The 11,816-nt window shown below is 39.1% G+C and overlaps 1 protein-coding gene across 1 annotated transcript; it reads left to right on the top strand.

The window, feature by feature from the left end:
* Nucleotides 1-2,334: 2,334 nt before the first annotated feature.
* On the top strand, nucleotides 2,335-11,093 carry LOC108896242 (polyribonucleotide nucleotidyltransferase 1, mitochondrial). The gene is made up of 28 exons (XM_018695280.2): nucleotides 2,335-2,567; nucleotides 3,165-3,225; nucleotides 4,114-4,188; nucleotides 4,322-4,427; nucleotides 4,558-4,607; nucleotides 4,721-4,784; nucleotides 4,866-4,913; nucleotides 5,051-5,164; nucleotides 5,391-5,577; nucleotides 5,887-5,938; nucleotides 6,196-6,253; nucleotides 6,430-6,526; nucleotides 6,648-6,750; nucleotides 6,885-6,955; nucleotides 7,138-7,174; nucleotides 7,276-7,342; nucleotides 7,458-7,547; nucleotides 7,677-7,730; nucleotides 8,064-8,173; nucleotides 8,263-8,334; nucleotides 8,817-8,880; nucleotides 8,983-9,066; nucleotides 9,162-9,245; nucleotides 9,350-9,456; nucleotides 9,683-9,738; nucleotides 9,904-9,982; nucleotides 10,094-10,141; nucleotides 10,234-11,093. Exons 1-28 carry the CDS (start codon nucleotides 2,449-2,451, stop codon nucleotides 10,387-10,389), a joined length of 2,313 nt encoding a protein of 770 aa, XP_018550796.1. The 5' UTR covers nucleotides 2,335-2,448; the 3' UTR covers nucleotides 10,390-11,093.
* Nucleotides 11,094-11,816: the final 723 nt, after the last annotated feature.

Raw genomic sequence — 11,816 nt, 5'->3', positions numbered from 1 at the left:
CCCAATGCTGCAGTCTTTTCAGTCAAAAATTTGTAAAAAAAAAAAAAAAAAAAAAAAAAAAAAGAGCTACCAAAAAACAAAACAAACAAAAAAAAAAACATTCATCATGGGTTCCTACATGAAAAAAGTCAGTTCAGTGCAGCTTTCAGTGGATGATAGGTAATCTCCCATTAAAGACGCAGCCAGGTCTGGTTGCCAAGGACCCAGAAAAAACTCAGTTGTCACTGCTTCTGAAAATCCTGTGGATTCTGCATCTGTGTGTGTGTTCATGTGTGTGTAAAAGAGATCAGTGCATTGCGTGCACACACCTCCTGAAACACAGCAGTATGAAAATCTGAGAAGCACTTAAACCTCTTGAGTCCTGAAGTGACAGAGGCACATGGGGCAAGACTAAAGCTGATTTTCCTTTTGACATTACACCTGCAATTAATTACTGTGGTTCAAATATTCTCCAGAATCTGCACTGCTGAGGCATTTATAATGAAGCAAATACACATTTAAGTAGACTGGTATTATTTAATTTGTGTGCTCTGTGGTCTGTCTTTGTTTCAGGTCTTTTTGCTCCATTGAAATGTGAATGCAGTGATCAATCCCATCAGATCAATGCCTTGTCTCTTTACTAAGAGTGATCCAAATTATTTCAAGGGTCACAGAGGTCTCTGTAGGATTACTAGGTATGGACTGGTGTATAGATTGACAGGCAGTTGACAGATGACAAATTGATTTCTGTGTTTTTTGATGGACATTTATAAGAGAAGATTCTCCAGAAAGAAACCTCTTCAAGACAAAGCAACACAACATCCTCCACTGAGCTGTTTATGATCCCTGTAGTCTCCCACTAAACACTGACTGGTCCATTACTCCCTAATAATCCATGGCTCTGCTTGGTAATAATGAGATCTCAATGTGTCCTGGAGCCATGGAAACAAGATTATACTAGAAGAAACCTTTGTAATAAGGGGGAATGTGTGCTTTTGTGTTTCAGTGTGTGTGTATGTGTGTGTGTGAAATCCTGCTATTCTCCCCTGCAATTAGCTGGAGTGTGTGCATGTGTGCACGTGTGTGTGTGTGTGTGTGTGTGTATGTGTGAAAGTAATCCAGAGAGTGTTAGGGATGCTGTTAACACTGATCTGTTGCCATAACAACAGCAGGAGCCCCACTGTTAGTGTGTTGGCTCACTGACTGACTGGAGGGCTGTCTGGTTGCTAAACTAACTTCCAGACTGACTGTTTGACCAGCAAGCAAGGTCACTGATGTACTGACTGTCTGTTATACTGACAGATGATTTCAGCAACATTTCACAGTTAACAGTAAAAATTATATTTACTTGACTACCAGCTGGCTAAGGCAGAGGCGCCTTTTCACTATATGCAGGAGATACAGATATAGACTCAGCAGTTTTTCTAGCCTTTTGTGAAATACATTTGAAAAAAGTTTCAGTGGTGTATATCTGAAAAGTAGCCCTGTGGCTATCAAACTAAATGAAATATAGGCATAAACCCTTTAAAATGTTATTAAGTCAATAAACGTGGTATTCAGTGATGCATGTATTATGAAAGGGAGACGGTTGATCACTTTATTTATAAGTGGTCATGAGTGCTGAAAGGTCTTTGTGAGATACTTCTGACACCTAATGGTGAGATTTTCAAATTGCATATTTGAATCATAGGCTTCTATAACCCTATAAATTATGACAAACACATCATTTTAACAGTCAAAACCACACGTTTCTGTGTGTCATTCTGAACTCAAAGACTGCATAATAAAGCTGGAAAACCTGTAAAAATGGGACCAGCCAAACAGAGAGAAACTGCAGAATGCCCGCAGCCCTGCAGAGAATAATAGAAGAATAGAATAATAAAGCCTAGTAAAGCATATTGCAGAATTTCTGATTAATTTCTGTAACAAATATGGTAAGGTGGCACAATCCATATGGTACAGAGGTGCCATTCTTTTTGCTGGTATGGAATTTTGGTTTATTCAAAAATAAGATGAAGTAAAGTAAAAGTTACTTCAAAGACATTAGTGATACATTTTGTGATGCTGCCTGTTGTTGGTGGTTTTTGTGTCACTGCGTAATGAATGACAAAGTGTTGGGAGACAAATGTTGTCCGTGTTCTGGTGCAAGAGTTGGTGTTTTAATTGAGCATTTTCGGTGTAGGTTAAGCTGCATATTGGTAAAGACAAGACACGTGTGTGAAAGGTGACGCTTTTTTGTGAACGCGTGCAAAAAAGAAAAGAAATACATAAAGCGGAACCGTTGTGTATCGGGTGTTACGGACATTTTTGATGTTACACCCTCACCTCGCTCAGTCCAATCAGAAGACGCGGCTCGATAACGTCATTCCGTACATGTGATGAACTGTCATGGAAGCCCCCATGCGTATATCTAAACTGTAAAAGGCACCCAGATTATTTTCCAGTTTTGTTTTACGTGGTTTTTTAGATATGCGGTATTTGCTTCGACTCGGGCACTCGTTTGCCCGCCTTCATGTCCGCTTATGTCATCAAAGTGTTTACAGCAGCCACGCAAACCCACGAAGACTGGGAGTGGACCTTGGGGAAAAGTGAGTTGACTTTCCCAGCTTTTATTCTCTTCCAGTATCTGTTAACGAACAAGGCACGAGTTTAAATTAGACCGGTTTCTGTTGTGTGTTCGTACCTCTGGTGTGTCCTCATTTTTTCTCGTGTAACTCTGAACCAAAACCAGAACAGACAACTGGGCCGAGTTGTTGCAGAGCTCAGAATTATATGCACTTGTCTGGGCACCCCGGGCAAATTACACATTTTGTTTATCAACCCTTACAACAACAGACGTTGAATAATGAGCCTTTCTTCATTTCCACCACACTCTTCTTTGCACATCACTTCAAGTTCTGAGATATTTATAAGCTTTCCTGCACACAAAGCATGCTTAAGATCTACCCACAGATTTGCAATTATATTCAACTCTGGGGACTGTGACAGCAGCTTTGCATTTCTTGAAGTATTTAATAGTTTTTAATTTTGTTTTTAGGTCTGCTTTGGATCATTGTCCTGTCATATTAGCCAACAGCCAGCATGTAACTTTCAAAACTTGCACAACTGTAGTTATTGCATGTAAATAGTAGAGTGGTTTCATATCCCAGGTGTTTTGATGTGTTGTGGTTTTGTTGTTTTTGTAGGAAGCTTGAAATCTCTTCGGGGAAGTTTGCCAAGTTTGCTGATGGATCTGCTGTAGTACAGGTACAGAAAACCTTTTACAGTTGCACCAAACAGATACTTGGCAACCCCTGAAAGTTGCCTGTTTGATGAACATTCTTCATATCATCTATACATGATTTACCTGCTATTATCCTCAATTGCTACCTCTGTTTTCTCTCTATTTATTTATCTGTTGTATGAGTTCTGTACATTATTTTGGTGGAGCTTTTTCTTTTTTCTGAATAAGGAGTCTTACGGATTGGCAGTATCTATAATGTACTGATTGGTTAGCCATGAGGTTTGTTATTTTACGCTTTTGCACACAAAGAAATGTGCATGTAATCTAATGTACCGTTACCATAACTTTTCTTAGTTTTCAGATGAAGGTTTATGTTATGGTTTATGCTAACACATTCATAAGGCAGTGTAGAAAATGGCTAGATTATCCCATCAGGGAGCCTGGCAATATTACATCTGACCCTTGGTTGGTACTTTGTTAAACTAAAAAATATGTAGGAATATGCATCATGTACATTTCAGCACATATAAAAAAACAGGTAGACAAAACAGGCAATACTGCAGAACTGACACTGTTATAATTTCAGTTGATATTGCCAAACAAATTTCTTAGTTAATCACATTAATATAAACCAATAAAATATATAATATATAAACAAATGGTATGAGAACATGGGGCCTGTGGGGCCCTTGGGCAGTTAGTCCACTTTGTCCAGCCATAGTGATCAAGCCATAGTAATAGAGCTAAAAATGCAGACCCCTACAAAAAATTAAGTGAAGAAGACTTCTTCGTGTGTAGAAAAAAGTGTATGCTAGGGCTAAACTGGGCTGTCCTAGATTGTTGCTGTTGTGTGTGATTTTTTTTTTGTACATTTTTTTGGTAACCTGTTCCATCTCTTTCTCTGCCTGAAGCTGGGGGATACCTCTGTGATGGTGACTGCTGTGAGCAAAACCAAACCTTCTCTGTCTCAGTTCATGCCGCTTGTGGTACGTTCTCCAAACAACAGTCCCACTGAGTTCATTGAGCTCATCTAGAGGAGTTGGTCTCTAGACATGTTATAGGTGGAAGATAGAAAGTGTTCTCCAGCCTTACGCCATCATTTGTAACTTTTATTGACAGGTGGACTACAGACAGAAAGCAGCTGCTGCAGGTCGAATCCCCACGAACTACTTGAGGCGAGAGCTGGGCACCACCGACAATGAGATCCTCACCAGCAGACTAATAGGTGAGTTGATATGAATGTGTTTTGTTATATGTCTGCCTTTGATTCATCAGCTCTGTGTAGTGATATTGTAATGTGGGTGTATTTGACTTGAGCACTCTGACTAACTGTCGCTCATGTCTCTGTTCCTCAGACAGGTCGATTAGGCCACTTTTCCCTCCTGGTTACTTCTATGACACTCAGGTCAGTTCAGTTTGGAAGTAATTATGTGATTATATTTTTGCCCTCTATTGCCTTAAATAAATGTGTATCTGTTTCTAACTTTGTGTGTGTGTGTATGCTCATGTCTCCTGAAGATCCTTTGTAACCTGCTAGCAGTTGATGGTGTCAATGATCCAGATGTGCTGGCTATTAATGCTGGTGAGTTAAATCTCAGCAATCCATGTTTCATGGAGCATTTTTTAGATTGCTACCTAAACCCAATATTTTCTTTCATTAAAGCTTCTGCTGCTCTGGCACTGTCTGACATCCCCTGGAATGGACCCATAGGTGGGGAACACACAACATTTTCAAACCTATTCACATATTTAGATTTATTAAATCCTGTTTAATTTCAGTTTCTGGGATGTTATTGTACTTTTCTTTAAATTCGGCTTGGGACTGCTGTTGTCTTTGTGTTCTTACAGGTGCTGTGCGTGTGGGCATGGTAGATGGAGAATTGCTGATCAACCCCACCAGGGCTGAGATGACTTCCAGTACTCTTAACCTGATTGTGGCTGGAGGCCCCAGCAGTCAAGTGGGTAAGTTGGCAAACACTGTAACATACAGGACGTAGAGCAGGTCGTCCACTAATCGTTAGTTTGATTCCCGGCTCCTCTGGCTGAAATGTCCTTGGGCAAGATACTGAACCCTAAATTACACTGATACCTGTTCTATCTAAGCGTGCATGTGTGTGAATGAGGATGTGTGAATCTGTATGTGAATGGTGAATGTGCTGCCTCTTTAATGTGACTCCATCTCCACCAGTGATGATTGAGGCGTCGGCCGAGAACGTGCTGCAGCAGGACTTCTGCCACGCGGTGAAGGTGGGAGTCAAACACACCCAGCAGATCATACTGGCCATCCAGCAGCTGGCGCGAGAGCAGAAGGTCACTAAGCGCACCCCGGTCAAGGTCTTCTCAGCCCCGACTGACATGTTGGAACATGTTCGGCAGTAAGACCAATCATGATACTGTTTGCCATTGTTTCAGAATGATGAAGGTGATACAAATGTAATTCAGTGAACACTAAGATTGTCTCTAGATGTAATTTCCTGAATTGAATTAATGACTTTTAGAAGTGTTTGTTTTCTGAATAAAACTGCCAGTAAATAAGACATAGGTGGACATTATTCAATGGGTTCACTTGAAGCTCTGGGGAACTCGAACTAGCAGTATCTGAGCTTGATTTATCAAAGGTCAGTGACCTAGGATTCATTGTTTCAGATGTAAAGTAATGAGTTTTTTCATTTTCGTCCTTGCAGATTAGCTTCTGAGAGGATCTATGCTGTTTTCACAGATTACACACATGATAAGGTAAAGTCAGATCTCTGTTGACTCAGTTATGTCCGTCTGTTTGTTTTCTCTTGACACCTCATGTGACCATTTTGTACTCCATTAGTATTTAGTCTTTCTGTGGCTGTTTTGGATGTGTTGTGAAGTGAAATTCTTATTATTTCAAAGCAGCCAGGATCATTTAATCCTCATTTAGTCTACACTGGTCATAGAAAGGTTTATGTACTTGAGCAGAATACCTTGTCTCTTGATTATTAACAATAATAATTGTGTCTTAGATTTCTAGAGATGAAGCTATCAATAAAATCCGACTGGAAACAGAAGAGAATCTAAAAGGTGGGTCATGCTCAGTGTTTATGTTGCATGGAAATAATTTTAAGTGTTTCAAATCATGTTGCAGTTCTTTCTAGATAGTAATTCAAAATTGTATGACAGTCTTTCTCGCAGTCATACATTCTCTGTTACATTTCAGTTTTCAGTTTTCAGTATTGATTGACTTCTCTCTTATGTAGAAAAATTCCCTCAGGCTGAGCCTTTTGAAATCATTGAATCCTTCAACATTGTGAGCAAAGAAATCTTCCGCAATTTAGTACTTAATGAGTACAGGAGGTAAGCACTGTTCATGGTGAAATGAATGCATATTCTCATGACACATGGTGTGCTTTTGTAAGTGATGCAAACATTGTATTACACTGGCTAATATGAGTGGGGGTTTGTTGTATATGTTGAGGTGTGATGGAAGGGAACTGACTGCCTTAAGGAATATTTCTTGCGACGTAGACCTCTTTAAGCCGCTCCATGGTTCAGCTCTGTTTCAGAGGGGACAAACACAGGTGTGTAAAAAGGATGAAGACCACAAATATTTTCTTTTGAAACATTAAAAAAAGAAGAATGCCACTGTGGCACAAGGCTGTTACAGTCTTTTATCATAGAAAGCTCAGTCCTCATTCCCTTCTGTTTCCTGTAGGTGCTGTGCAGCGTCACATTTGATTCTCTGGAATCCAGTATCAAAACAGATATTATCACCACAGCTTTGAGGTAAAATGATCACAGTGAAACCACACATTCATACTGTTAACATGATCAGAACAGTAGTGTTGACTGTTCTCAAGAACAAGAAACCACTTGGTACTTTCCTTTCCTTTTGTATTGTATTACAGTTTGAAATGATCCACACAGACTAAAATAAACCTTACCTCTTTCATTCTTTTTTCCTGCAGTGGCATCAAAGACAAAAACTTCATGCTTCATTATGAAGTGAGTAAAATCCTTTTTTTCATTTGTGAAGCCTCATAGAGAATTAGGTATGATCCTGTATCCTTTCGAGTGGGACTTAAAATCAATACCTTTCATTTCAGTTCCCTCCTTACGCAACCAATGAAATTGGAAAGATGGGAGGCCTCAACAGGAGAGAGCTTGGTCATGGTTTGTATTAAAAATTACATCTTCTACCATTACTCATTGTCTGCTAACCACATATCTCCATTAAGAATCATATATATGGTTGTGAATGTACTTGTTCATGGATGTGTGTTCCCAGGGGCCCTGGCTGAGAAGGCTCTGAGACCAGTCATTCCTAAAGACTTCCCTTTCACTATCAGGGTCACTGCTGAGGTGTTAGAGTCAAATGGTGAGTCAGTGTTTTTAAAGTGTTAAAATAATACACTCACCATTGGAAATTTGATTACAGGAGCAAACAGGAACATGGGGTCACATGGGGTCTGTCGCTCTTTTTTTCTTCGTCTTTATCTCCTCTCAGGATCCTCGTCAATGGCTTCAGCATGTGGAGGCAGCCTAGCACTAATGGATGCAGGTACCAGAGTGAGAATGCATGAGACAAATCTTGTACTGCTGGTAATATAGGTCAATAATCATATGCTTTGTAAGTACTACAGACACAATTTTGAAAATATGTTATTTGTGCATTAAATATCTGTTATTCGTTTCCAGTATTGGTATTAGTTTTTCCAATAATGAAGCCACTGTCCATTTTACAAATACTCAACATACCATACAACCCAACATGTTTTATCATACAGGATTTTTGACAAAGCAATTAGACACCACAATTTAAAAATGTAAAGATTTAGTAAAATGTAATTGTGTGATAACATGCGGCTCATACGTCCACATTTGTGTCTCCCAGGTGTGCCCATCTCCTCTGCTGTGGCAGGTGTAGCTGTCGGCCTCATCTCCAAGGCCAACCCAGAGAAACCTGCTGAGATCCAAGACTATAGATTGCTAACTGATATTCTGGTATGTACAGTACAACTGCTATTGTCAGTGTCCTTGCTCAATTTAAATTGAAGATGTTGAACAAGAGCTAATCATTAATTTCTAAACAGGGCATAGAGGATTACCTTGGAGACATGGACTTCAAACTGGCAGGAACAAACAAGGGCATCACTGCTTTGCAGGTGATTACTACATCTGATCATTTTTTTTTTATTATTATTATTTTTAGCTCACTCTGTAGCTGAAAAAGGCAGGAAAACAATACATTTCTTGACACTTGGCCAATTTTTAGTTTTGTGTAAATATGACCTGGTGCTGTATGAAACATTAAAGAGGAGACCAAAGCACATTTAGAGCATTAATTTAAGGTTTCCTTGCTGAAAATACATTAAGTTTGTTATTTATTAGAAAACACTGCCACACTGTGTTAAATCATTGTAACAATCCTGTCCTGCTTTCGCATGGAGCACTGTACAGTGACCACCAGGAATAAGGACAATGCCAAAGACTACTGAAATGTTATCCTTCATGCTTTATCTGCCAAAGATGAATTTTAGTGGCACTTAAGTTGGTGCTTTCTTTGTAATCTGCCTAAGCTAGAGATCAAGAGTGATTCTCCCAATGCTAATTCCAGTCTCTTCCTTTCCCTTTATTTAACCTCCAGGCCGATGTGAAGATACCAGGTTTGCCTCTGAAGGTGGTAATGGAAGCTATCCAACAGGCCACAGGTAATCCCAAATGACAGTGAAACTTCACATTTCACACTAAAGAATAAAGTGAGTATTCTGTGGTGATTTGATGGCCTTCGTCTCAATGTTATTATGTTTCAGTGGCAAAGAGAGAAATCTTGGGCATCATGAACAAATGCTTAGCAAAGCCTAGAGACTCTAGGAAAGAGAGTGGACCTGTTGTTGGTAGGTGTTGTGTTTGAATATTTGTAAATGTGCACATTTTAAACAAGATTAACATACTGTGTCCTGATGTGTGTGAGCTTTTTTTCTGCTTTCAGAAAATGTCCGGGTGCCTGTCTCCAAACGAGCTCGCTTTGTTGGTCCAGGGGGCTATAACCTTCGCAGGCTACAAGCTCAAACGGGTAAAAATTCAAGTTACACGTTCACATTGAAGTGTTTCTGCTGCACAACACGAACTCTTTGGCAGGATGCAGAAAGTTCAGCACACTTTGTTTTTCCTCTCAAGGTGTGACAATAAGTCAGGTGGATGAGGAGACTTTCTCTGTGTTCGCTCCATCACCGGGAGCCATGAACGAAGCTCAAGACTTCATCACTGAGATCTGCAAAGATGATGTGAGTCTCCACCACTTGTAGGGACCTCTTAAACTCATTAAAAAATAATGAATAGACTGCACCATGTTACTGTTACTGTACTGAATTTATGCACATTTGTTATTGACTTAAATATCACAATACAAACATAAAATAACTATTTGATCGAATAAAAACTAATCCATATATGTGCACATCTATAAATACTGTACATATACCAAGAATGTATATTTATTTTATTTTGCAGCAAGAACAGCAGCTGGAGTTTGGTGCTATCTACACAGCAACCATCACTGAAATAAGGTAAGCTAATACATTGTGTTATTTACCTGTCATTAGTACTCACCTTCAGCATGCTATCAAAGAGAATTTTTGAATGTTCCCAGTCACACTGGGAAGTTAAACTATGGCTAAATCAAACCTTTAGTATTCAAACAACTCCTAAAGGCTTTTCCTCCCCTGCTTTAGGGACATTGGTGTGATGGTAAAACTTTATCCCAACATGAGTCCTGCCCTGCTACACAACTCACAGCTGGATCACAAACGGGTCAGTAAATTTGCCTTTATGTACTGTTTTCCTGTGCATCCGTGTTTCTATGAGTGTGTGAGAGTGAAATCATGACTTTTAAGGTAATTTATTTGTGTTTTTCTCTTTTAGATCAAACATCCAAGTGCTTTGGGTTTAGAGGTTGGACAGCAGATACAGGTATGTCAATAACTGCAAGCTGTATTATCAAAAGCACAAAAACTGTGTTTATGTCGTGGGCTACTCGTCTCTAACTGGAGTTCTGCTAACAGGTCAAGTACTTTGGACGGGACCCAACAGATGGTAGAATGAGACTCTCACGTAAGGTGCTCCAGTCTCCTGCTGCAACCGTTATCAAGACACTCAGTGAGAAACAGAGCATCTCCATGGGTTCAAGCAACAGCCACACGACCAGCACTGATTTGTGACACGCCAACACAAACGGCTAACTTCTGGCTTTACCACTAAAGTGGATTTGAAACTGGATAGATTTTTCTACGAAACAGTCCTGGTGATAAAAATCCACCAAATCAAGAGCACCCACCAGATTTTGTTACAAACTGAACCAGTGTTGTACATAAAGACAGTTACTCATTTGTTGTGGATATGGACTACACTGGACTGAACTGTGTCTCATCAAATACAGTGTCCTGCTTACATTGTGCTTCAGTGGATGTGCACAAACTGAGAAGAACCCTAAATAATTATGAGCAGGGCACACATGGTTTCAAAAATTTGAAATCTGTTGTCTTTTAATTATCTCCTTTTATGGTGTCTTGTTTTCAAATTTGTCACTTCTAGTACTGACTGCATCTAGTTGTAAGGGGGTTAGATTTTTTCTTAGCTTCCCTCAACAACAATAATGTTGCAGCTTTTCCCCAGTAGACACAGTACAAATTTAACAATGGTTTTGTTATTTACATGCGTGATAATACCACCTCTCATGATATGGGACTTCTATACTGGGTGTCAACTCTAAGCTGCTGGGATCAAGATACAGACAAAGAAGGCAAAGTGGGAGAAATAGTCCACTTCATTTTCAATATTCATTCTAAGTTGTGTTTCACTTCTGGTATATGTGTCTCATCTGTAAATAAAAAAAGTACTGGTTGCTTCGTACTGTTAAAATTCACAGACACTAGTGGTCACAAAAATACAATGCACGCATAACGAACCAAACTTTACTCTGGTACATTATTCCAATGCCAGATTTTTTGTACAAAAACCCCTACAGAGAAACTGAAATCCCACAAATTGTCAATACAACCACCTGAAACTGTATAAAACCAATAATGGTAAAAGGCTAAATTTGCTTTTGCAATGTACCTCCATGTGGGTGAAAATTAAGTCAGTTTTAATACAGTCAATTAAACTCTATTAATTCATACCATCTTCCATTCCACATTGAACTGGAAACTGGAAACAGAAAAAGTCTCAGAATGTGTTGCATTATACAGAGTTGTTCCTGTTATTTAGTCTAACCTCACTGCTATGAATGGGGTGGACAAAAAATAGAAACCTATCCACATAACACAATAATATAATAATTATTATATAATTCAACAGCACCACAAACTGCAGCCTCCAAAATGACTGTAAAGTTAAATCAAAATCTAAAATGTTTAGAATACAAACTGAACATGATAACCTTTATAAAGGTAGAATTTACTGTTTTGTTATACTGCATTAGTGTCGACTGAATGTTACCATGGTGTGTTTATTTGATTAAGCAGTTAGTATAGTTCTGTATTGTCATAGCTATATATCAAAAACTGTTCAAAAATACATAATCTGTTTAGTAGTCTCGCTTCGGCAAATCTGTCTTCACAGCGCTGCGTTAGTCCGATAGATTTGA

The sequence above is a fragment of the Lates calcarifer genome, linkage group LG16_LG22 (assembly GCF_001640805.2).
Source record: "Lates calcarifer isolate ASB-BC8 linkage group LG16_LG22, TLL_Latcal_v3, whole genome shotgun sequence".
Lineage (NCBI taxonomy): Eukaryota > Metazoa > Chordata > Actinopteri > Centropomidae > Lates > Lates calcarifer.
This window is presented reverse-complemented; position numbering and strand designations above follow the sequence as displayed.

Coding starts and splice junctions, on each gene's coding strand:
- LOC108896242 (XM_018695280.2), top strand. CDS start 2,449: ATGCGGTATTTGCTTCGACTCGGGCACTCGTTTGCCCGCCTTCATGTC. Junction 4,914..5,050: donor CCCCTGGAATGGACCCATAG/GTGGGGAACACA, acceptor GTGTTCTTACAG/GTGCTGTGCGTGTGGGCATG. Junction 9,246..9,349: donor CAGGCTACAAGCTCAAACGG/GTAAAAATTCAA, acceptor TTTCCTCTCAAG/GTGTGACAATAAGTCAGGTG.